Genomic DNA, 21,101 nt, shown 5'->3' on the forward strand with positions numbered 1-21,101 from the left:
GCGGAATCAATTCTGCCTCGGCTTGATTCCTCGGAGATGCCACCTCCCTTCAGCCGCAACACGTTCAGCAAACTGAACAACTCCGAAACTTTCGCCCTGCTCTTCTTCTTTATCTGTAGGAATAATTGCGTGTATCATATCAGAGCTTTCCGATTCAGGTGCCCGAAATGATCTTGCCAGCCGCAGGAGTCCATTCAGTTTCGGGCACCTCAAGGAAGGCCATCCATTCCATTGGCGAGATGGGTTGATCACGACGATCGGAGTGCCAAGCTCCCTTACCGTCAACACAAAGGATCAACAAAATTTATGGATCGGGGATCTCCAAAGAAAGGGCCTGGCTCACGGAAAGGAAGGGGCAAACATAAGCCCATCACCCCCCATCCATAATTACTTTTTCAGCGTCTCTGGCGCTGCCTTTGCACTTGCAGTCGGTGCACTCCTAAACCGATTCCGCCTCCATCAAGCCTCCGCGGCGACAGCGAGTATGCTTGCAACTTTAGCAAGTTGGGTTCTGACTTTGCTTTGCTTTGCCAGAACCGGAAGACCCACTTGCCCGCATGGACATACGTCGGACATACGTCGGACAACAACGAGGGCGGATGGGTGAGGGCCTTGAGACGATGAAAATGCCCAGCTCGCGCGGCCCCTGAGTTGCGATGGGATGAATGGATGTTCGAGTATCTGTAGTTAGCCAAGGGGGGTCTGAGCCAGGTTTACCTCGCTCTCGTCATTCATGACCATGGCGTTTCTCCTTTCTTATTATCTTTTTAGTCTTCCGTTTTTTCCCCCCTCCGCTCTTCTTTTCTTTCAGCGCTTCCGGGTAGAGGTCTCAGATCTCAGGTTGGCGACTGGCAACGCTTTTGCACTTGCAAACGGCGCACGGGCTTTCTCACACACAGGGCGTGTGTGTGTGTGTGTGTTTGCTGGCAGCCCCTGACGGGGAGGTAGTTGGTCCGAAGGAAACCAAGCTAGCAGCGGAGCAGGAACCCCCAGCGGAGCGGAGTAGCCCAGATAGCCTGAATAAAAGGGGAAATTCTCAGGGAGTGGGAGCACTTGCTTCCCTATGCGTATTCCTTTTCCGCCTTGGTCGGCCGTCGCCTGTGAAATGATGGAATGCCTGCCTTGATGATGTGACCCGGTGATAATGCGATGTGTGGCTGTGTAAACCGACGATGTCGATATCCCCCAAGGAAGTTGAAGGAACTGAAAGCAGGGCCCACCGATTCCGGCCCGTCCCGCTTACTCGCGGACTAGGTAGCAGATCCGTCCCGCACGGATGGTCTGACTCATCAAACCGTGATGGACGGCGTTGCTGAGGGAAAGCGTTGAGTACATCGTACTGTGATATCCGTGGTATGATGGCTCAGTTGTCCCAGGCGTCACGGCAGCGTCTAGCGCGGTTCTTGCCGGATGGCTTCTCCAACTAGGAGGGATCTGGGAGGACCGGACAGGTCGGTGCTCGGCAGATTGTGACCAAGGATCACCACGACCGGGCAGAGATAGTTGGGTTGTCATGACCCCTGATCTGTCTCCATCAAAAAGCTGGTTTGTGCCATATCCTCCTTGTCGTCTCTGTTATCGTGACCGTCGAGAATGGGTCTTTTCGCTGCCCCGATCGGGGGGGAACGGGGGGATCTTCCTCGGCACGCATGGCATGGCATGGCCCCTCCCGAACCGCGGATGCTGGATGGGCAGTGGGTGCGTCTTCCTGCGGTGTGGAGCGATGTGGAGGGATGGCTAGAACGCAAAAACCTGAGGGCAGAAAAAAGTGGTCAGGAAGGGTATAGAAGATTTCCAAAAGGGTAGTCTGGTTTGCACATACTTACCAAGTAGGTGTTCCCCCCTCGATGGGAGTTGGGGGTTTATCGGAAGAGTGCCGTGTCAGCGTTTGATGCTGCCTGTTGCCTCGGCAGGCACCGGAGACAAAGGCATTGCGCGGACCGGAAGAACCGCCAAGTAGAAAGTGAGAAGGGGACACGGTGACGGAAAGAGACGAGTTCAATCAGGCATCGAAGCTGTTGACGGGAGTAGCGAGGAGAATATGAGAGAGGGGTTGAAGTGATGATGGGTGAGGTAGGTGTGCTGACCTCGGGGTAGTTATCAGTCGCGGGCCAGCTTCCAAGTTGTGGGCGGCAAAAGTTTCGCCTTAAGGGGCTTGGTTGGCGCCTATGACAGTGGAGCCCCTAGGTAATAAGGGCCTATCGGCCATGGCCTGAGGCCACAAATCCATGACGCTATTTACCCCCAAGGACAGGGCATTGGATGAAGCTTCATCTCGGGCATCTGTCCAACCCAATATTGACCATACAAGTCCCAACTCAAATTATAGTGTTTCACCTCCTCTAAATACCCACGCTCACTGATGGTAAGGGGGGACGAAGTATTCCATTCCACAAGCAGAATGGTGGTAGGTCTGTGCAAGCTGCCAAGTGAACCGGTCTAGGCGATTCATTTATTGGATCAGTAGGACTTCCACCAGGCACTTCCTTAGGTATCGACGTTGCATAGCAGTCATAACCCCCAAGTCCCTATGTCATGCATACATCAAGAACTGATGATACACAGGCAAATGCGCCAAAGTACCTATGTCCCAAGAACACCAGGTAATTGCAAAGGATCCCCCCCATAGCTTGTTCAAAACAAAAGCATATGCGCTTAGATACGTACCAAGAAAACCCAACCTGGATATCTCCCAAAAAAGCCCACCGACGTATCTTACAAGGCTCACCCGCTTCCCACAACGTTGCTCACACAGCCCTATGCACATGCTCTTCCCTCTCCTCTCTCCCCTGAAACGCAATGCTATCGTCAGACCGCTTCTTCTCCGCGTCCGTCCCGCGGCTCGGCACCGCCGTGCTGCGGTCATCCAGATCTCCCACAGCACCCGCACCATGCTCATGTTGCGGCCTGTGGAAGTAGCTGTCGTCGCGCTGCATGCGCGTGACGTAGCCCTCGGGCATCCACTTGTGGCTGGTCCAGGCCTTGAGCTGCGGCTGGCCGTACATGGCGTCAACGTTCTCGAGCGAGAGCGAGACCGACTCGTACAAGAAGAAATAGACGACCAGGCAGGCTACGAGGTTGGTGCCGACGAAGACGAAGCCATAGCTGTAGTGGATTCCGTCGGTGGCGAGCGGGGTGAGGAAAGAGATGAGGACTGTTTGGACGAGGACACGGGTGGTTAATTTTGATGAAAGCTGGAAGAGGAGGGAAGGTGAAGAAGACTCACAGTTTCCCAGCCAGTTGCCCGCCGTGGCGAGCGACGCCTGCTTGGCACGGGTGCGCAAGGGGAAGGTCTCGCCGATGACGACCCAGCAGATGGGGCCCCAGGTCATGGCGAAGGAGGCGATGAACATGGCGGCCGACACGATCATGATGATGCCCGACACGCGGTTGCCCTCGGGGTTCAGGGCGGTGCCCATGGACGAGAACACGGCCAGCCATGCGGCCTGCCACACGGCGCCGATCAGCAGCGGCCAGCGCCGGCCGAACCTCTCGACCACGTACAGGCCGAAGAAGGTCATGGCTACGTTGACGGCGCCGAGGATCAGCTGGGTCTGGATCGGGTCGTCGATGCCGGCCGACTGGAAGATGGTGGCGCCGTAGTAGAAGAAGTAGTTGACGCCTGTCCACTGCTGCAGGAAGTGGATCGAAATGCCGAGGATGGTGCGGTAGACCTGCTTGGGCACGCCGTTGCGGCGCGGGATGAAGCACTCGGTCCAGTTGCCGACGCCCACGGAGCGCTCCTTCTCGAGGATCTCGCGCATCTCGCGCATGTCGTCCTCGACGAGCTCGTGGTGCCGATCGTTCTTCATGCCGCGCAGCCGGGCCATCGACGTGCGCGCGTCGTCCCATCGGGAGCGCGAGGCGAGCCATCGCGGCGATTCGGGGACCATGAGGACGCCCAGGCCGAGCGGAATCGAGAAGACGATGCCCAGGCCGATGACGATGCGCCACGAGGCGGACGAGTCTTGGATCTCGCGCAGGCCGTAGTTGACACAGTTCGACACTAGGATGCCGAAGGTGATGAGCAGCTGATAGGAGGCCACGACGGCGCCGCGGATCTCGCGCGGCGAGGACTCGGACTGGAACATGGGCACGCCGACCGACAGGTTGCCGATGCCCAGGCCAGCCGTGAAGCGGCCCATCATGAGGTGCACCCACGAATCCATGGCCGTGATCTGAATAACGCATCCGGCGATGAACATGATGACGCCGAAGCTGAGACTCTTTCTGCGCCCCCACCAGTCGGCAGTGCTAAGCATTCAGCGGTAAGCGAACTGCATCTACGAGGCGACTGGACTCTGCAACGGTGGACCTACTATGACGCCGTGAGTGCTCCGATGAGTGTCCCGATGCTCATCAGGGACACGATCAATGACTGCGTGATGGCCTCGAACTCTCTGCCGTCAGGGGTATCCACCTGGCCGAACCGGTTCTTGAAGTCTCGGAAGAGCAGCATCCCCGAGATCTGGCCCGTGTCATAGCCAAAGAGGAAGCCACCTATGGAGGTGACGACCCCAAGTATGAGTGCCTCCACACCGCAGTCGGCACCATTGATGCGGATGGATCTAGTCACGGTTGGTTGCCTTGGCAATGGTGTGATATGGCGGTAATGTTTACTTACTTCTTGCCCAGCACCATCCCGAAAGGTGTCAGGTCAATCTCTAATAATAATTAAGCAACCAGGATCGCTCGCTTCGAGTGGAAATGAGACACATGCGTAGGTGGGAGCCTGTGGGTTTGCATTCCAACCCACAGCTTGATCGTCAAGATCTATATATCTTCCAGGTTACCATCGAAGAATGTATCTCTCTTCCCCCCTCTCCCCTCTCCCACCCAGACCAGGGACCCAATGATGTCACTGGCCGATGAAGGCATTGCGATGCCCAGTGACAAACAAACCTCGGACTAGGGTCTGCCCCGGCGTGAAAAGCGGCATGTCCGGCTGTGTCTGCCTCTCAGCCTGACCGGCCCTGCGGCAAGACCAAGAATTGAACTCTTGAAGACCGAAGTCGATCAAAGAGGCGACCGCTTGGCTCTGCCAATAGCGGTCGGGGGCCGCCGCCCAGTGACGCAATCACACCAACCCGGGCCCACCGTTGCCGACTCGTTGGAAATCCGGGGTTAGCCGCGCCTAAAACTTTGATAGGTGATAGTGGCACAGTGCTAAACGCTACACACTTGGCTTAAGATGAGAAACATACCATATCGTAACGGAAGAAATGAAGTAGGAAGGAAAGATAATGCCGTGAATGTGAAAGAAGAATGTGAAAGAGACAAGTTTCATGGCCAGATATCAATCGACGCTCGTTTTGCTCCACTCTATACCGCATAGCTGAACATTGGACTGTCGCGAAACACTGTACATCTAGCTGCCTTGCCTTCTTGGCGCCGTCAGCGTCCTCAATCAGGGCTTTGCTCTAACCAGTATGTACCTAGGCGTCCGTCATGGGTCACGAGGTGAATCCTTTTTGATGCTCGCTGATTCTGTAAGCTCTACCAGAAGTAAGCTGCTCCCACCAGCTATTAGTTCCAACAGGAAAGCCTAGGAACCAAATTCTTTGTTGTTTCACAGTATCACGTCTGCAAGTAGGGGGTAACCTAAGAGTTGTGTGGTTGTAGAGAGAGATGAAGTTGCAAGCCACAGTGGTCCAGAGAAATACCCTGTGTGTGGCCCACTACGCACAGACCACTCCTATGGACCCAATCAGGGCTCCACAGCCCTCGTGCACTACTGACTAACCCTAACCCTTCTCCGCGTCATGGCACGGGCCATGCCCGTGACACTACCCCGTCCTCCAAACAAAGTCCCCCCCCCCCAACTTTTTCTGGCCCAACGGATTCGCCGGGCCGGTTTGTTTCTCCTGACCATACAATGCGCCTCCCTTGTTTTCACAATGCCCTTGTTACCTGTATTATTCCCCCCTGCGTAACCACAGTATCTATTAGTTCGTTTTGCGGAATTTATACTTGTCTGAGTCGGTGTGACGGGCGCCGGCGTTCGTTGCTCTTCCTACGCCAGCGCTTCTCGCGATGCTCTCGGGGTATTGCGTCTCGATACCCATGCTAGTGGACCTGGTTTATCAGAGTAGGCGTCATAAAAGGCCCAGATCGCGTCATTATAGCCGCGCAGGTCCGTGGCTAGTTGCTAGGTCGAGTCATTAAAACCCTCCTACTTAACCAGGTATTGCTAGCGACCATTGTTAGCCTTGCCATAGTCTAGAAACCCCTCGAGGCGCCATTCCTAAACCTCCTGGCCGTCGTCGGTTCTCGTAATGACCCTGCCACGGTTTACGCGGACATCTTATTACGTTTCTTCCTGCCCCGGGAGCCCTTTCTGGTTATAGGATCTAACTATAGATATAACGTTATGGAATATATTGAATACCTTTATATTTGCTGGTAGTTTTAGTATTACTATGTATGATAATGTCTTTATAATCTTAAACGGTCATTCCTAATAGGGCTCTAACTTCTAAGATGCCTAGCTGGTCTTATAAAACAACCTACCCTCGTATCTTGCAAGCCAAACCCAAAGGCACCCTGTCATACCGGCTCAGCACACCTTCCGTTCGTTCCCCTCCAAGAGTCCCTATGCCACCGAGATAACCGAAGAGACAAAAAGAATGAGCAAAGGAAAACGGCGACATGCAATCTGTCCCCTACCACCCACCATCCCTCTTTCCCGAACTTCTGTTCTCCCCACTCACCCTACTAGCCTTTGCCCCTCCCCTATTGGATTGCCCATAATAGCTCACTCACTGAACAGCCAACACCCTTCCCCGCTTGGCCTTCTGCGCCACCATACCCGCCACCCACCCTTCCACCTCGGCAAGCGCCCGCCACGGCGTCTTCTTGCGCTTCAACAGGAACCCTTGGAGCTCGGCGGGAGAGAACTGGCCAGCGGGGATCTTAGCGGCGAACTGCTGCTGCTGCTGCTGCTGGCGCTGCTGCTGTCAGGTTCGTACATGCGCACGAAGAGCTCCCGCGCCTGTTCTTGCATAGCGTTGGTGAAAGATATTTGCAGGTCGACATAGCCCGGGCAGATCAGCGCTTCGTCGAGCGCCTCGGGCTTATTAGTCGTTATAATAAGCACACGCCCCTCGTACAAGGCGACGCCGTTAATTGCATTAAGAAGGCCGGATAGAGAGATGCCCTTCTTTTCGTTCGAGTCTCTACGCCGTGGCGCTTTAGCTTGCAGGCCAGCTCCGACACGTCCTCATCGCGCCCCTTTCTGCTCTTCTTGGACTTGGCGTCCTTATCGTTGGTCCCATCCCCATCCCGGTTTTCTAAGCTCTTGTTAGTTTCAGAAAAAGGGGATTCCTCGGTACGTTTGAGCCCCGCGGTATCAATATCCTTAAGCAGAACCACGCAGCGGCATGGCAGCGAAGTAAAGAGTGCCAGCAGGTCTTCCTCGGTTAGTATAGGTCCAGGAGCGAGATAATATAGATATCAAGGCCGAACACCCCAGCAAGCACAAAAGACAGCGACGTTTTACCCGTTCCCGGCGGACCATGGAAGAGATACCCTCGCCGAAAAAGAATACCACGGTCCCCGTACCAACGTAATATGGCCAGGTAGAGGTACTCGTTTATATCGGAGAGAATACGTATCTTCTATTTATCGTCGAGGACCACCGTCGTTATAGGACGGACTAGCCGGCTAGCGACCTACTACCATAAGTGCCGATTGCCGTAATAGCGCATTACCTGGCCGGACAGGCGCCGGATAATCGTCTTGGCCCGGTGGTTGAGGTAGTACTACTCTTTAGCATGCTATAGCAACAGCTTAATAGGCTTAAGGGACCGGCTAAAGCATAAGAGTACAAGGAACTCCGTGTCCTTGAACTAGGGCATGCCCTAGGAAGCACCCTTGGGATTAAACAGCGACTCTTGTTTTCTCTATATAGCCTAAAGTAGCGCCCTCTGAACCAGAAGCTATGCTGGCCCATAGCCGGAATAAAGCGGGGAGTACCCTTGGCCTCTTAGTAGGAAAAGTTAAGGTAGACGCCAGAACTGTCGGGCAATATACGGGTCGTCATAAGTTCGGACTCGTCTTCCTCTTCCCATACACCCTTGGAAGCTGTCTCGGCGGTAAAAGAGCGCGAATCGGCTATATTTGGGTGCGATACAAGCCACTTCATTATATGGTAGTAAATATCGTCGGTGCCGCTCACTTCGATGTTGGCCATAAAGTATTGCTAGGCCAAGGCGTAGAAGCTCCCGTATAGCTGTCCCCAGAGCTTATTCACCGCTCAGACGAAGCCGACCGAGGTCAGGATGTAGGTCGGGTCAACGCCGAGGTAGCTCCCCATCACATTGTATAAACAGCTTCATCAACGGATTGAATTGAAGCCCGAGCAGAGGCGATAGTGTGTCGAGGATGCTATTTCTTGTAGTTCCAAACGATTAGGTCCCCGAAAGTCCGGAGAGTCGGAGACAAGCTCGGCCCCTCGTGGTGCCCGTTTCATCGAGCTAATCGCGACTATACGGTTAACAGTTCCGTATTTACCGTCCCACTCACCGATCTTGGTCGTACTCTGACGGTCTGGCTCAGCCGGTCGTCGTCCTCGTTGTGTCGGCAGACGGCGGGCGAACGAGACGCAAGGGGATGGGTAAGGCCAGCTGCGGCCTGAGAAGACTTGACTAGGCGCGGGGGAGGAACCGAGATACCACTCGAGGAAGGAAGTCGCGGGTACCTGGAAGAGGGCCGCTGCCAATGTGAAGGGAGGGGGCTCGAGGGGGCATTCGCGGGATAGGGCAGCATGATTCTGAATCCCAGACTTCATAATACAAGGCGATTGACTAAGGTAAATTATAGAGCAGCTCAGTGCCTTTGATAACGTAGGGGGATAGAACGCGATACTAGCACAGGCACCCTATATCGGCTTCCGCAGTATGACTGGATTGAACAAAACACGACCCTATAGAACACGCAGCCGTACTCAGTGAAGCTGGTTTGAAACGGTGGCAATTGTTCGAGGAGCGCTATAATCTGCCGCCTTGGATGTGATTAAGGTAGACAATTGTTCCAACATCGGCGCAGCGATATGGAACAGGGTCTTCTCAAACCAGAGGTAGATAGGGGCCACTATCGTGGGCAAGCTCTGCTTCCCTCAGACTCGATCTTTATACTTAGTAAAAACTAACTCTAGGAGCTGCCAAGGGATTGAGTTGGTTGTTTCAGCAGTGCGTCATAGTTGCCATTGCCATTCATCAATCAACTTACCAAGTGCATTTTTTTTTTTAAGTGTGGAGTTCTGTTTGATCTCGGGTGTGCCTGGACAACCTACCAGGTAATCGGTGTGTATAAAGTTCGAAATTATACATCCCCTAACCACGTCACCGGTGGAATGATGGGTTTCAGTCCCTCTGCTATAAGGCACAGCAAGTTGTTTCGTCTCAATGTGGTCGTTGCCTAGTATTTCTTTGAGGGTGGGGTTGTGATCCGGGGGTTAGGATCTACCTACCTATGTGACGATAGAATGGACCGGTCCCGGCATTCGGCCTTAATAGTGGGGCACTGGCTCCAACCCGGTGCTCTACATCCGGGGCTCTACTTTCGGCCTTTGTGCCGCACTTCCTGTATTTAGCCTTCCTTCTTTGCATTTCGAGGACTGTTTCCTTTCACCTTCCGCAACCTTACTATGTTCAGCAATAGAGTTAGTCATCTACCAGAGCCTTGCGCATGGTTGACTACCGGACACCGGCTCGTCACAAAGAACATTGTCAAGGTTGTTGCCAGAAACAAAGGGATTATACGGTAGCCAAGTATAATAATTTAGCCTCGCCTGCGAGGTGACCGAGGTATATCTAACCAAGGTGTACCAGCCACGGAATGCTCCCTTCTGAGCCCACTAGGGGTCTTCCTCTCCTTCGCGCTCGTTGTCGATGCTTCAGAGTTCAGACCATCCTTCAACTGCCTAGCGCGCTGTGCCGCCGCTCTGGTCCCACTTCTTCTTGGAGCTCTGCTTCAAGGGACAGCCCAGGCCGTTACGGGAATCGGGGCAAGTCTGGGCTTCGCGCCTTGGCGGCGACCTATGCGCAACTCCTCTGCATCCTTTACCAGGGTAACCCTCGCAGAAGCCGGAACGGTGGGTGGTCTGGCACCCGCACGCCCAACGGACAGTATACTCGCTGTTGCACATTTTTGATAACTTCTCTGTTGTTGCGATGAGAAATGGTCAGTATCTATTCCATAGGCAAGGGGATATGGATAAGCGTACGACGAGAAGAGTTGGAAGGTTCAAGTTGAGTGAGTTAGATGCTTTCGATTGGATTGTAATGCTATGATGCTTTGTGATGATGCCACGGATGGTTGACGAAGACGAGGGGAGCAGCTTTGATTTATACACCGACGAGCTTCACTTTCCATGTCTCGTGAGAGCGCAGGGCCAACTCATTGCCAACTCCCTGAGCCTTGGGCGATGCCGGGGCCTGTGATCCATCGCGCCCTGGATGCCACGGACGAGGTCGTCGGACGCTGGTCCGAGCCCCGAAGAGATCTGTGTTGAAACTGCTGCCTGACACCGGTGAAGAATCTGAGGATCTCAGGATGAATCCTACCGACCACGGCAACCACGGCGACCACGGCGCACCAGCACCACGAGTGAGGCCCAATTGTCGGCACTAAATGAAGCCTCCAAAAGGGTCCTTATCTAAAACTAAAACGCGCGATGCATCAAGCTCAAGCAAGGTCTTGGCCCAGGTTGGTTTCGGAGCTGCGAAAAGATGGCAACATGAGTGGTATCCCATTTGCGGTCCATGAGCGCGGCATCGCACGGTCACGCAGGACAGCACGAAGATGCCCTTGACTGCCTTTCACCGGAGGCTATAGTACCAGGCGTGGATCTCCGGGGGATCATGTGGCAGATCGCGCCCGCTGATGCGTGTTCCATTAGCATAGGCCGGGTCCGGACAGACTGTGATGCGACCGGCCTCCGGCATGACTCCGATCGGAATTGTTTTGTTGAAGGTGATGCAGTCGTGCCGCGTGCGTCAGTACGCCCAGATCAAACACAGCACTTCCTCTCACATGGTCTCCCTTTCCGGATCCTGCGCCCTGGGAAGCTCTAACAAAAGCCTATACGCATACACCGCCCTATCTTCGTCCCTCATCGACCTCACTGCCCACTCTCTTTCCCGTTCCCCCACTGCCCTCGCTCTCGTTCTCCCTTCTTCTGTTCCGGTCAACCACGTTACCGGCTCTGGCAGCTCGCCAAAGCCTTGGCCCACGGGAAGGTAGAGAAATTAAACTTGAATATAGTGGGGTGGGAGGAGAGCAACTTAACGAAGCGCCTACTAATACCGTTGCCGTCGACGTTGTATATGAGCTTCAATCTAAAGGCCGTATTACTGTCTGCCCGTGACCGCACGTCAAAGGATTCACGCTGCGAGTTCGCAGACGTCCTCGCGGCATTGAATGACGTCTGTAAATGCCAAGTCGAAAGAGGTCGAGGCTCAGGTTGGACGAGGCCACGCGGTGGAAGACGTCGTTCCGCTTACGGTGGTACATAGGTACCTAGTAGGTACCTTACCAATGCTCCCTCCCGCTCTCCAGGCCCTACGCCAGCGCGATGAATCTCTGCTAGTGGAACCTTCTCCATCCGTTGTCATCACCGTAGAAGTATTAGAGCAGCTTAGTAGATGACATAGAGAAATGGAAGGCGATACTAACATGCCTAGGTACCTAGAGGTACTGTACCTTGAATTTCTGTGTTGTGGCTAGGTAGTGTTAGATAAAATGCAAGCAACCCTATATAGAACACACGTGACACGGTTCAATGGCGTACTTTCTGGATCTCAGTTGAGCGCAGTTAACAACTCAGCAATTGTTCTGACATAGTCAAACAGGCAATCGAGGGTTGCGAGGATTGACGGGTATATTGGCTACCTCGGTAGGTACCTTGGTGGGTGGTGAAAAGAGAGAGTGCAAGCCAGAGAGTGGTTGCAAGGTTAAATACAGATGGTGGGTCACCCGGACCCGGGCACGTGCCCACCGGAGCAGGGACGCGGTCGCGTTCGTGTATGAATATCCCAACATTGACGCAATGCTAAGGTAAGATAGAACAAGGGCTTCTCAAAATGGATACAGGCCACTATCGTGTGCCAAAGTCAGCATTCCTCTTCAGGCACGATCTTGACACTTTCTTGAAGCTGGGTCCAGGAGTTGCTAAGGGATCGAGTTAGTTGTTTTAGTTGTGCGTCATAGTTGCCATTATTATCATTCGTCAACTTGGCAATTTCAATTGAGGATAGACAGTGATACGGTGCTGATTTTACACTGCTACAGGGTCTAGGCTTGCCTAGAGACCTACTAGAGAGTCGGGGTGTATAAAGTTGAAGTTGAAAAATATACATCTCTACCAACCTTACCAGCGAGATAGGTTTCTTCTCCACTACTCGTTTTTCAATCTAAGTGGATGGTCTACTGTAAGGCACAGCAAGGTGTTTCAGCTATATGTGGTCGGTGCTTACTTCTTCGAAGGTGGAGTTGTCATACAGGGCTTAGCATCTACTATCATGGATGGATCCTGCAAGTGTAGTGAGACAACCGAAACCGCAAGCAAGGGGACCCGGCACAAGCGAAGGGGGACCCTTGGTCATGCCCGGCTACTAGCTATAATCCGGGACCTCGGGCTCCTATAGTGGCTAGTAGGTTGGCTACGGTCGTAGCTAACGGGCCGGAAGGCTACACTCCTATTCGACGGCCAACATGCCCTGGAAATCGACAGTCGGGCCGGAGTGCCGCAGGGATCATATACTGTGGTCGCGTGCATAAAGAAAACCCCCTAGTCAAGTACCTGTGGGTCACAACACTCGACACGTTTTGACCAATCAGTTGAACTTATCGAGCCCCCTGTTTTTTCGACAGCCATCTCGTTCTCGTTAAACGCACTCAACGCAGTCAACGCAATTCAGCAATACAATGGCACGGCCACAAGGGTCAAGTGGTACGAAACAGTTGACTACCGAACAACGCCAACGCGTTCGAGTCTTATACTTCGATATAGCCAAAAGCCAAGCTAAGATCTATCGTATCACTGGCTATACTAAGGCCCAGATCCGGACTGCGATTCGCGCTCCTGATGCAACTGCTTACCGGAGTACTGGCCGGCCTCGGACATTAACGCCGGAGCAAGAAGAAGAGCTTATTCAGTTTGTTTGTTCCAGCAAAAAGACTCGTCGAATGGGCTTCCTCGAACTCTCGGCTATCATCTTCGCTAGGGTCTTCGGCGTTTGGGTGATCAAGCATGCCCTTTATCGACTCGGCTTCCGCCGGCGAGTTACTCGTAAGAAGCCACCGATTACCGAACGAACCCGGCAACTCTGTTTAGCTTGGGCGTAAGAGCATGAATATTGGACCCTTGAACAATGGGCAAAGATCCTTTGGACCGATAAGACTTGGGTTACTGGCGGGCCACATCGGAAGCAATATGTTACCCGGCGGCAAGGTGAAGAGTAGGATCCTACTTGTATTGTGGAAAAGCATTAACGTAAAGGAGGCTGGATGTTCTAGGGTTGCTTCTCTGGCTTGGATAAAGGCCCTGGACTCTTTTGGGAAAAGGACTGGGGGAAGATCAACGCTAAGACGTACCGCGTACGAACTGTCCCTGTCATTCATGGCTGGATACAGATGTATAAGGCATAGCTTGGTGAAGATCTAATCTTGATGCAAGATAGTGCTCCAGGGCATATAGCTGCAGAGACGAAGGAGGATCTCAGGGAGAGAGGCATTGTTGTGATGGAGTGGCCACCTTTCTCGCCAGACTTGAACCCAATCGAGTCCTGTTGGAATTGGATGAAGGACTGGATTGAAGACCGGTATGGTCTTGAAGAAATGCCCTCGTATGACAAGCTTCGCGAATATGTTAAGGAGGCTTGGGAGGCATTGCCGGACGACTACTTGAAGCAGCTGTTGGCCTCAATGCCAGAGCGCTGCAAAGCTGTTATTGCAGCCAACGGGATGCATACAAAATACTAGCTAGTGGTTTGGTATATTTAGTGTAGAAATAAGCGGGTATCATTGCCTGAATCAGTAATCGTAGAACCCACCGTACCATAGCACAGGCCATTGCTTAGTCATGTGCCCGGTTTAAGCGCATGCATGCATGATTGGTCAACCTGGTCGGTGCCCCACCTTCTACACTGGGCACATGCCCCACATCCTTCCAAGGGAACGACGATGCCGAGCACCGTTCCCTAGGAACGTCGATGCCGAACGACGTTCCAAACCTTTAATCCTCATTGGTCCTTTCTGGCTTGTAATCATTGGACGCGGGCGTTGCCTGCGGACCATGCAGGTCGGCCCCTACCGGCCTTTGCAGGTTAATTCATGACATTAGACTTATACGATTCTTATATTAATATATAATTTAGCATGTCGCTACGGAGCTTAGTTCTATTATGCCTATGGATTAGTCTAGAGGACGTGCGGCAATAAACAATAGAGTAAAGAGCGCCTCCTTGCTCGTACAGATACCATCGTTAATCGTAATATCGATGCCGGGCGGCTTGACGATATGGAACGGGCGAACCGGCTGGAGAGGGAGCGTCAGAACTTGATGCTAAATCATGAGTGCGAGCACGGGGCCTGGAGGTCACGCGGGGGTTCGCATCAGTGCGAGGAGTGCTACGACATCCTCCCTCTTCATATACGAATGTGTGCAGTGTAGGATCATGGCATGCAGGCGTTGCAGGTTCAACCGTCTCTGACCAGACTGATGCCTGAACAGCCTGGGCAGAAAGGACTACATCGGAGGTATAATAAGAGTATACGGGTGGACAGCCTGCAAGTTGAAGTTCGGGAGTCGCATCTTGAGGCTCAGAAGGCACAGGGCCCAATCGCCGGTCAAACAATCCGACGCCCGCGTGCCGTGTTCAATTCGCGTGGAAGATGCAAAACCCACATTGACGCACGAAAGGGCGTCATTCGGGTTGTGCCCGTGGGACGTGCCTGTGGTCCAAGAGCCCGAGAACTCTGTAGTAGTTTTTCGTCAATAATGATTATTGCAGCTGTAGAGGTCGGTGTGGATGAGCGGGAAAGGGCCGTCCTGGAAAGGAAACCACTCAACTAGATCTCGAATTGCTGACGGAAACGAACGGATGCTGCAAGGACCTTATCGGCCAGGTGTGCTGGGGTTCGGGGCCGTATAGTTGCCTCCTTGTAAGGAAATTTTGCCGTTTTTGCCCACGCCTCGAAGTATGTGCTGCAGTGTCGAACGGGCCCCAATGCCAGGGATGGGCCCGACTTCAAACCGTCCACCACTGCAAACGATTGTCCCGATTTTGGGGAAGGGCACCACCGCCATCTCGACCTGGATATCGGCCAGGGCGGCGTAGAACTTGTCCCTGAACAGCGCGGCGTCTCTCCTTTGTGGACCTACCAACCGACAAAAGAATCCATAGCCGTGTCACCGGGAATGAACTCCATCAGCATGAGGGCAGCGCCGACGCCGCTGGCCTCGCTCACGTCGTAGGCAAAAACACGTGGGACGGGAATGTTGGATCGCGATCTGACGGCCGCCATGGTACCAACTTCGTTCCGCAGACGTTGGCAGGGCTCTGGCGTCGGTGGCTCGAACTGAAGCCTGGCCAGCCATTGGTAGCCGTCGTTGAAGACGACCCGCCTCACAACGTGCAACCCGCCCACGTTGTATTCGAGAGAAAGCCGGCATGAACAATCAGCCCCCTCAAGTTCCCGTCGAGCCTTGCCTGCATACTGTTCGAGGGCCTCCCAGTCAATGAACGCAAGGGACTTTTCAAGCTCGACGGTGTCGGTTTTCCAATTCAGCTGCCGAGTAGGATTAGGAGTGGTCATGCTAGGACTGCAGACGCGCGAGGATAGAGGCTGGGCTTAACGAGTCTTTTTGGCGTAGGTCCTGGTGCGAGTGGCAAAAAAATGGATAACATTTTTCGCCAACGTGTTGGGTCTAGGTCACACAGCTTACCAGCGCTTACCTACTCGTCGTGGCTCCCAAAACGCCCAATCCGACTAGCCGCCTCGGGTCGGTTGATCTGAACCATAACGGCTGATCTGGGTGAGCTGAGCGAGTGGCGGACAAACCCGAGATCCAGGCTCCCCGCCCGCTAAAAAAAAAGGAAAAAGAAAGGGAAAAAAAAAAAAAAAAAAAAAGGTGTTCCACTCCGTGGCCTGTAAAGTTTCACTCCGTGCCCTGTATCTAATCTGACTGAGAAATTGAATTCTGCCGCACCGTGTTTCTTTCTTGCGCGCGGGGAGCCTGGCTCATAACATGGAGGAACTTGGTTAGCCTTCATTGGTTGTGGTGAGCGGCGTGCCTCCAGGGCTGCGCCATAGCTAGTCCGAGCATCTGAGACTACCCTCATTAGCTTCCCAACATTCTACAGAAACCCCGCCAACAGTCAACCGACAACCATAGGTACTTAATCAAAACCATTACCCTAGCCGCTCTCACGCACTCGACACAGTACAGTAGTCCGTACCTTAGTCTTCACCCCACCCCTACCGGAACCCTTGACCTACCATCTACCGTATGTAAGCACGGTAAGAAATCAACCCCAGATCTCAACAAGCCACCCAAGCACCGCCAATCCCGCAAACGCGCCAAACACATTCCGCTGCGGGAACGAGCCCGCCGGCCCAAACTCCGGATCGATCCCGTCCGTGCCCGGGTACAGGATCGCCGCGAGCCCCGCCAGCCAGTAGACGGTGCCCGTGAAGACGGCCACGCCGAGGGAGTCGCGCTCGCGCTGGGCGGGCACGGATCGGGTTTGCTTGGGAGGAAGAAGAAAAGGTAAGGGTAAGGATGGGCGCCAGGTGTAGTATAGCGTGGCGAGGCCGAGGACGACGGAGAGGGTGATTGTTTGCGCGCCGTGGAATCTAATTATTTTATGAAATAAAAGAGGTGTGAGTTATTAGTCTGCTTGGAGGGGGGCGGCAAGGTAGGTAGGAGATGTTGGGATGAACCAACTTTGCGTGTGGCGGCCAGCGCGGGTTGAAGATGTGCGTGTGGTTGTAGTCGGCGATGGGCGCGCCTAGAAGGAGGCCCAGAGCGTCAATGGTGAGGAGGATCTTGCCGAGCATATTGGGACTGAGGTAGCTCGGTGTTTTTCGGCTTCGGCCGTCGGAAGACGGACAAAAAGATTAAACGCCAAAACGTGGATGTTGAGGGGTTGTGATATGCCACGTGATGGACAAACTCCCAGTCGCAAACCTTGGCACTCGGATGGGAGAAGGTGTAACACAGCAGCTGCTGACTGCGTTGTGTTCCACCGTACGTCGGGCGCTCGGCAAGATCATATGCCGATCAAGGCTGAGAATCCGTTATCACCGAAGGAGGTAAACTGAGACAACTGCAACTCAGCATCTCAGGCCTAGTGTAGTAAATTGAGCTTGATTGAGCTTGGTAAGATACCTAGATAACGTCGATGTGCCGTTGTCACCGTGATAACCTCTGGTTGACCTCTATCCCGATCATACCCGATGCCGTAATAGTGTAGGTACTATGCTCCTTGGAACCACAACGTCACTCGATGTATCAACACATGAGCTTCCACATCCCTAATCCTCCCCCACAATATGGCTCACCACGCAGGCTCACGGCTAAGCGTTCTTCGTCCCCGGCGCAGCCAACTCCAACAACTTGTCGAACAGGGGCGTACCGAGCCCCGTCACGGGGTCCCATCCCTTGGTCGCGTTCCAAGCCGCGCCAAACCCGCCAAACTCAGCCGCGCCGTAGCACCCGAAAGAGGACCCCGCCGTGATATCGGTAAACGCGGCCGAGTTGTTGTACAGCCACGGGTTTAAGAAGCCCATGGGCGGCAGCTTCCGCGCCCTCCGTGCGGCATTCAACAACCCGACAATGCCAGCGAACACCGGGGCCGAAGCGCTGGTGCCTCCCACGCTGATCCACTGCCCCTTGTCGCGAACGGCGAACCACTTAGACTGCGCGGCCACGTCGGGGAACGCGCGGCCGGAGCGGTTGAAGTAGGGCGCGTACGTGTCGCCGATCCCCTTCAGATACCCCGCCACGGCATCGCGCTGCCAGACGGGCGTCCTGTGGTACATGCTGAACCCGCCGCTGGAGAAGCTGACGGCCTCCTCGCGCGACATGCCCGTCGTGCCGCCCACGGCCGTCACCCAGGGACAGCCGGCGGGGAAGTTGGACTCGAAGTAGGTCGCGTTGTCGCCCGTGTTGCGCACGCAGGCGCTGCCGGGGCCGGAGTCGCCCGACGCAAACACCACCGACACCCCGCGCGCGCCCAGCTCTTTGAACATGCTGCACACCTTGAGCGCGTAGTCGCGGGGCACGGATTGCTCCTCCTCGCCGTACGACGTGGAGAGCACCTGCGGCAGGGCCGAGTCCGGGAGCGAGGCCATGTAGAGGAGGAACTCGAGGTAGGGTTCGTTGCTGCCGGGCGGGCTGGGTTGCACCGCGGTGGGCACGAGGGGACCGCGCCCGCCGGTGCTGTATTCGACCAGCGAAATCGGATGGCTGATGGCCCCGAGATACTGGGCGTCGAGGTTGGCCTCGCCTGTTACACGTTAGGGCTGAAACAGCAAAGGAGACAGCGGTAAGAGACGGGGGCGAGCAGAAACGCTTCTTACTGCTGTCTGAAGCGCTCTGCTGATCATTTACTCCTCCATTCACGAGCTCCACGGTGAAATTCATCCCCTCCGCCTCAGGTACATAACGCTTCTGGAACGTCTCCATGTCATCGTACCGGGCATACTCCTCGAGATACGAGGCAAAAGCCACCCTGTTGGCCTCTGGGGCAGCGGGCTTGTAGTGAATGTTGTAGAGCTTCCTGAGGCAGTCCGGGTTGATACCGGCGGCGCACTCGGCGGGTGCCAGCGGATCGGGCACGAACAGAGGCTTTCTGTTGGACTCAGGGGTGTCTTGCACCGCGAGAGGGTACATTTCGAAGACGCTCGACTTCCTGGTGGCGAGGTTGCCGAACCGGGTCGTAGGCTGCACGAGGTCGAGATGGGAGGCAACATTGTCCGGCACACTGTAGGAGAGCGCTCGAAGAACGGGACCGCTCTTTCCCTCGAGGTGCTGATACCAGCCAAACCGTGTGTCAAGCAGCTCATTGGCCGTCCGGACCGTGGTGCTGAAGGAGACCCAGTCGTGATCTACTCGAGGCTGGATGCCGTGACGCCGGAGCCACTCGGTAATGACGGAGACGGCGTCGTCGGACGGAGCAGTGTATGATCTCAGCTCGTCACGCGTCATGTGCATGCCGTAGTTTGAATGGCCGGGCGTCGACATGTCGAGCACAGCTTGGTCCAGCGCCTTGACACGTTCCGGCTGCTGCTTGAGGGCGACGCGGAGGAAAGTAGCCTCGTCTGGCGAAGCTGTCCGGCGATGCTCCCAGCCCTGGGGAACAGAGGCGAGGCGATCCATGACCCGAGCCGACGCCGCAGTCCCGAGTAGGAGCATGGAGAAGAACAACATGGTCGACAGAGTTCTTCCTTGGTGCCGTGACTTACTCGAACGAAGGTGAATGGCGATGTGCCTGCTATCCGGTCTCAGAAAACTGGAGTGGCTGTCTTAGGCCTCCGGACGAGGATGACCTGGAGAACTCGTTTGTGTACACCAGAGACAGTCACCCTGTGTATCGTTGCCCTTGCCATCCGGGAACCCGCAGCTGCTTACAGGAAAGCGCGACTCGGAAGGCGGCAGGGCCTTCTCCCTTGAGTTATTCCCGGGGCGGTACAGTCCGCCTTCCGTTGTCTTCGCCATTTTATGCTAGGGGATACGGTGCATCTCGACGGAACAGGAAGTTGCTGATGTCCTTCCGAGTGGCCTTCCAAGAACTGCAACCTCTATCAACTGCCGCGTGCCCCTCAATCAGTGAAAATGAAGACTGCTCCCGAGGTCGTCAAGCAGCGGGGACGGCCCGATCGACACGGTGTCCAGCCTAGTGAGCTCCCCTGTTCACGGCAGGTGCTGTATCCCCATCGTAACCGCCATGTACACCACGACAGGAGGCCCGTCGTGTGACAGAATGTGAGGTGACATGTTTGCGAGCATTGTTGACTCGACTACCCCGGACAGTTTGTCATACTCCCGTCGGCCGGCTGCAAGACTCGATCACCCCAGAGCTCCATCAATTCGATGAGACGATGGATATTGGTGCTGCTACCTAGTCATCAAAGGCCGAGAGGTGATGTGCACCCGCACCGGCATTGGTCCTGTCAGGTGCAGCACGGGAAAACCGTCATGATCGGCAATGGATAGAGCCTAGAACAATCTCACCTCACTGCAGTGGTCGACTTCCATTTTCGCCATTTTCACCCCCAGACGGGAGCTTCAACCCCGCTTGTGTCCTCAATGTTCTTAACCCCGCAGGAGGGACGACAAGGGCAAACGCTCCAGCAAGGTAACTCAAACGCGCTCAAACGGCCAACTGGAAATGCGTCATGCTGCGGTGATTCGATTACCAATATGATTTCTGCGCTGCAAACTGCAAGGTATGCGACATGGTGTCACCACCTGCACGGCTTGTCTCACAATCCTACCTACCTAACCTTATCGGTGTTTGGTTTGGTTTGCTGAGTGCGGTTCTGGCGCAAAGGGCGGGACGTGTTTGTGGTACTCTCAAGATCAAGCTGCTCGAGTGCTTCGAGCTGCGGCCGGGGGTAACACCCGAAGCCGGCGGTGAAGCTGCATGATAATGACGGTACTCGAGGCCGCGGGTTTTTGGTACCCAGGCTCCTGACAACCTAAATAAGCCGTACACCAAGCTTCTCTATTAGCTTGATAGATACAACTAACCTCTTCTCTTTATTTGCGTTATTTCTTTCTTTCCTACCTTCTTTTCTTCGTTCCTATCTCTCTTCTCTTTACCTTTACTTTCTTGTCTCTTCTTCCTTTTTTCTGTTTCCCTTTCTGTTTCTTTTTCGAAGGGAGTTAACTTAGACTTCATCTTTTAATACGTCATTAGGGTCCGCCTTTTTCTGACATGGAGGAGCCAGGTACCGAAAGATCGTGTTGAAAATGATATGAAAGTTCTGGGGAGGCACAGCTTTGCCCTTGCTCTGTTGGTCGTCCGCGTGCCAAGATTGGCTCATTCCCACGCAGCATCCCACCACCTCAGCTCGCCAGCATTTCACGT

The 21,101-nt window shown here is 54.5% G+C and overlaps 5 protein-coding genes across 5 annotated transcripts; all 5 read right to left on the reverse strand.

Annotated features, from left to right (window-relative positions):
- Positions 1 to 2,747: 2,747 nt before the first annotated feature.
- B0T15DRAFT_486297 (general substrate transporter) lies at positions 2,748 to 4,641 on the reverse strand (the record flags this gene model as incomplete). The annotated part of the gene is made up of 4 exons (XM_062866345.1): positions 2,748 to 3,154; positions 3,227 to 4,254; positions 4,320 to 4,568; positions 4,625 to 4,641. 4 exons carry the CDS (start codon positions 4,639 to 4,641, stop codon positions 2,748 to 2,750), a joined length of 1,701 nt encoding a protein of 566 aa, XP_062720561.1.
- Positions 4,642 to 6,758: 2,117 nt separating this feature from the next.
- B0T15DRAFT_495219 (uncharacterized protein) lies at positions 6,759 to 7,381 on the reverse strand (the record flags this gene model as incomplete). Its single annotated transcript, XM_062867083.1, has 4 exons — positions 6,759 to 6,947; positions 6,977 to 7,066; positions 7,180 to 7,289; positions 7,369 to 7,381. The coding sequence occupies 4 exons, from the start codon at positions 7,379 to 7,381 to the stop codon at positions 6,759 to 6,761; spliced, it is 402 nt and encodes a 133-aa protein (XP_062720562.1).
- Positions 7,382 to 14,236: 6,855 nt separating this feature from the next.
- On the reverse strand, positions 14,237 to 15,916 carry B0T15DRAFT_558784 (uncharacterized protein; the record flags this gene model as incomplete). The annotated part of the gene is made up of 4 exons (XM_062870485.1): positions 15,386 to 15,916; positions 15,275 to 15,350; positions 14,476 to 14,539; positions 14,237 to 14,310 (listed from the first exon to the last, which is right to left on the reverse strand). The coding sequence occupies exons 1-4, from the start codon at positions 15,817 to 15,819 to the stop codon at positions 14,237 to 14,239; spliced, it is 648 nt and encodes a 215-aa protein (XP_062720563.1). The 5' UTR covers positions 15,820 to 15,916.
- A 217-nt stretch (positions 15,917 to 16,133) lies between these two features.
- On the reverse strand, positions 16,134 to 17,262 carry B0T15DRAFT_419157 (uncharacterized protein). Its single transcript, XM_062865524.1, has 2 exons — positions 16,952 to 17,262; positions 16,134 to 16,860 (listed from the first exon to the last, which is right to left on the reverse strand). Exons 1-2 carry the CDS (start codon positions 17,062 to 17,064, stop codon positions 16,533 to 16,535), a joined length of 441 nt encoding a protein of 146 aa, XP_062720564.1. The 5' UTR covers positions 17,065 to 17,262; the 3' UTR covers positions 16,134 to 16,532.
- Positions 17,263 to 17,284: 22 nt separating this feature from the next.
- B0T15DRAFT_253067 (peptidase S8/S53 domain-containing protein) lies at positions 17,285 to 19,877 on the reverse strand. Its single transcript, XM_062863206.1, has 2 exons — positions 18,589 to 19,877; positions 17,285 to 18,515 (listed from the first exon to the last, which is right to left on the reverse strand). Exons 1-2 carry the CDS (start codon positions 19,436 to 19,438, stop codon positions 17,584 to 17,586), a joined length of 1,782 nt encoding a protein of 593 aa, XP_062720565.1. The 5' UTR covers positions 19,439 to 19,877; the 3' UTR covers positions 17,285 to 17,583.
- Between the last annotated feature and the right edge of the window lie 1,224 nt (positions 19,878 to 21,101).

The sequence above is a fragment of the Chaetomium strumarium genome (genome assembly GCF_033439665.1).
Source record: "Chaetomium strumarium strain CBS 333.67 chromosome Unknown B0T15scaffold_5, whole genome shotgun sequence".
NCBI classification, from domain to species: domain Eukaryota; kingdom Fungi; phylum Ascomycota; class Sordariomycetes; order Sordariales; family Chaetomiaceae; genus Chaetomium; species Chaetomium strumarium.

What these genes read in the sequence shown, in the direction of transcription:
- B0T15DRAFT_419157 (XM_062865524.1), bottom strand. Translation starts at nt 17,064, where the DNA reads ATGCTCGGCAAGATCCTCCTCACCATTGACGCTCTGGGCCTCCTTCTA. An exon ending in CGCTGGCCGCCACACGCAAA is followed by an intron (nt 16,861 to 16,951) that starts GTTGGTTCATCC and finishes TAAAATAATTAG; the next exon opens with ATTCCACGGCGCGCAAACAA.
- B0T15DRAFT_253067 (XM_062863206.1), bottom strand. Translation starts at nt 19,438, where the DNA reads ATGTTGTTCTTCTCCATGCTCCTACTCGGGACTGCGGCGTCGGCTCGG. An exon ending in GCAGAGCGCTTCAGACAGCA is followed by an intron (nt 18,516 to 18,588) that starts GTAAGAAGCGTT and finishes AACGTGTAACAG; the next exon opens with GCGAGGCCAACCTCGACGCC.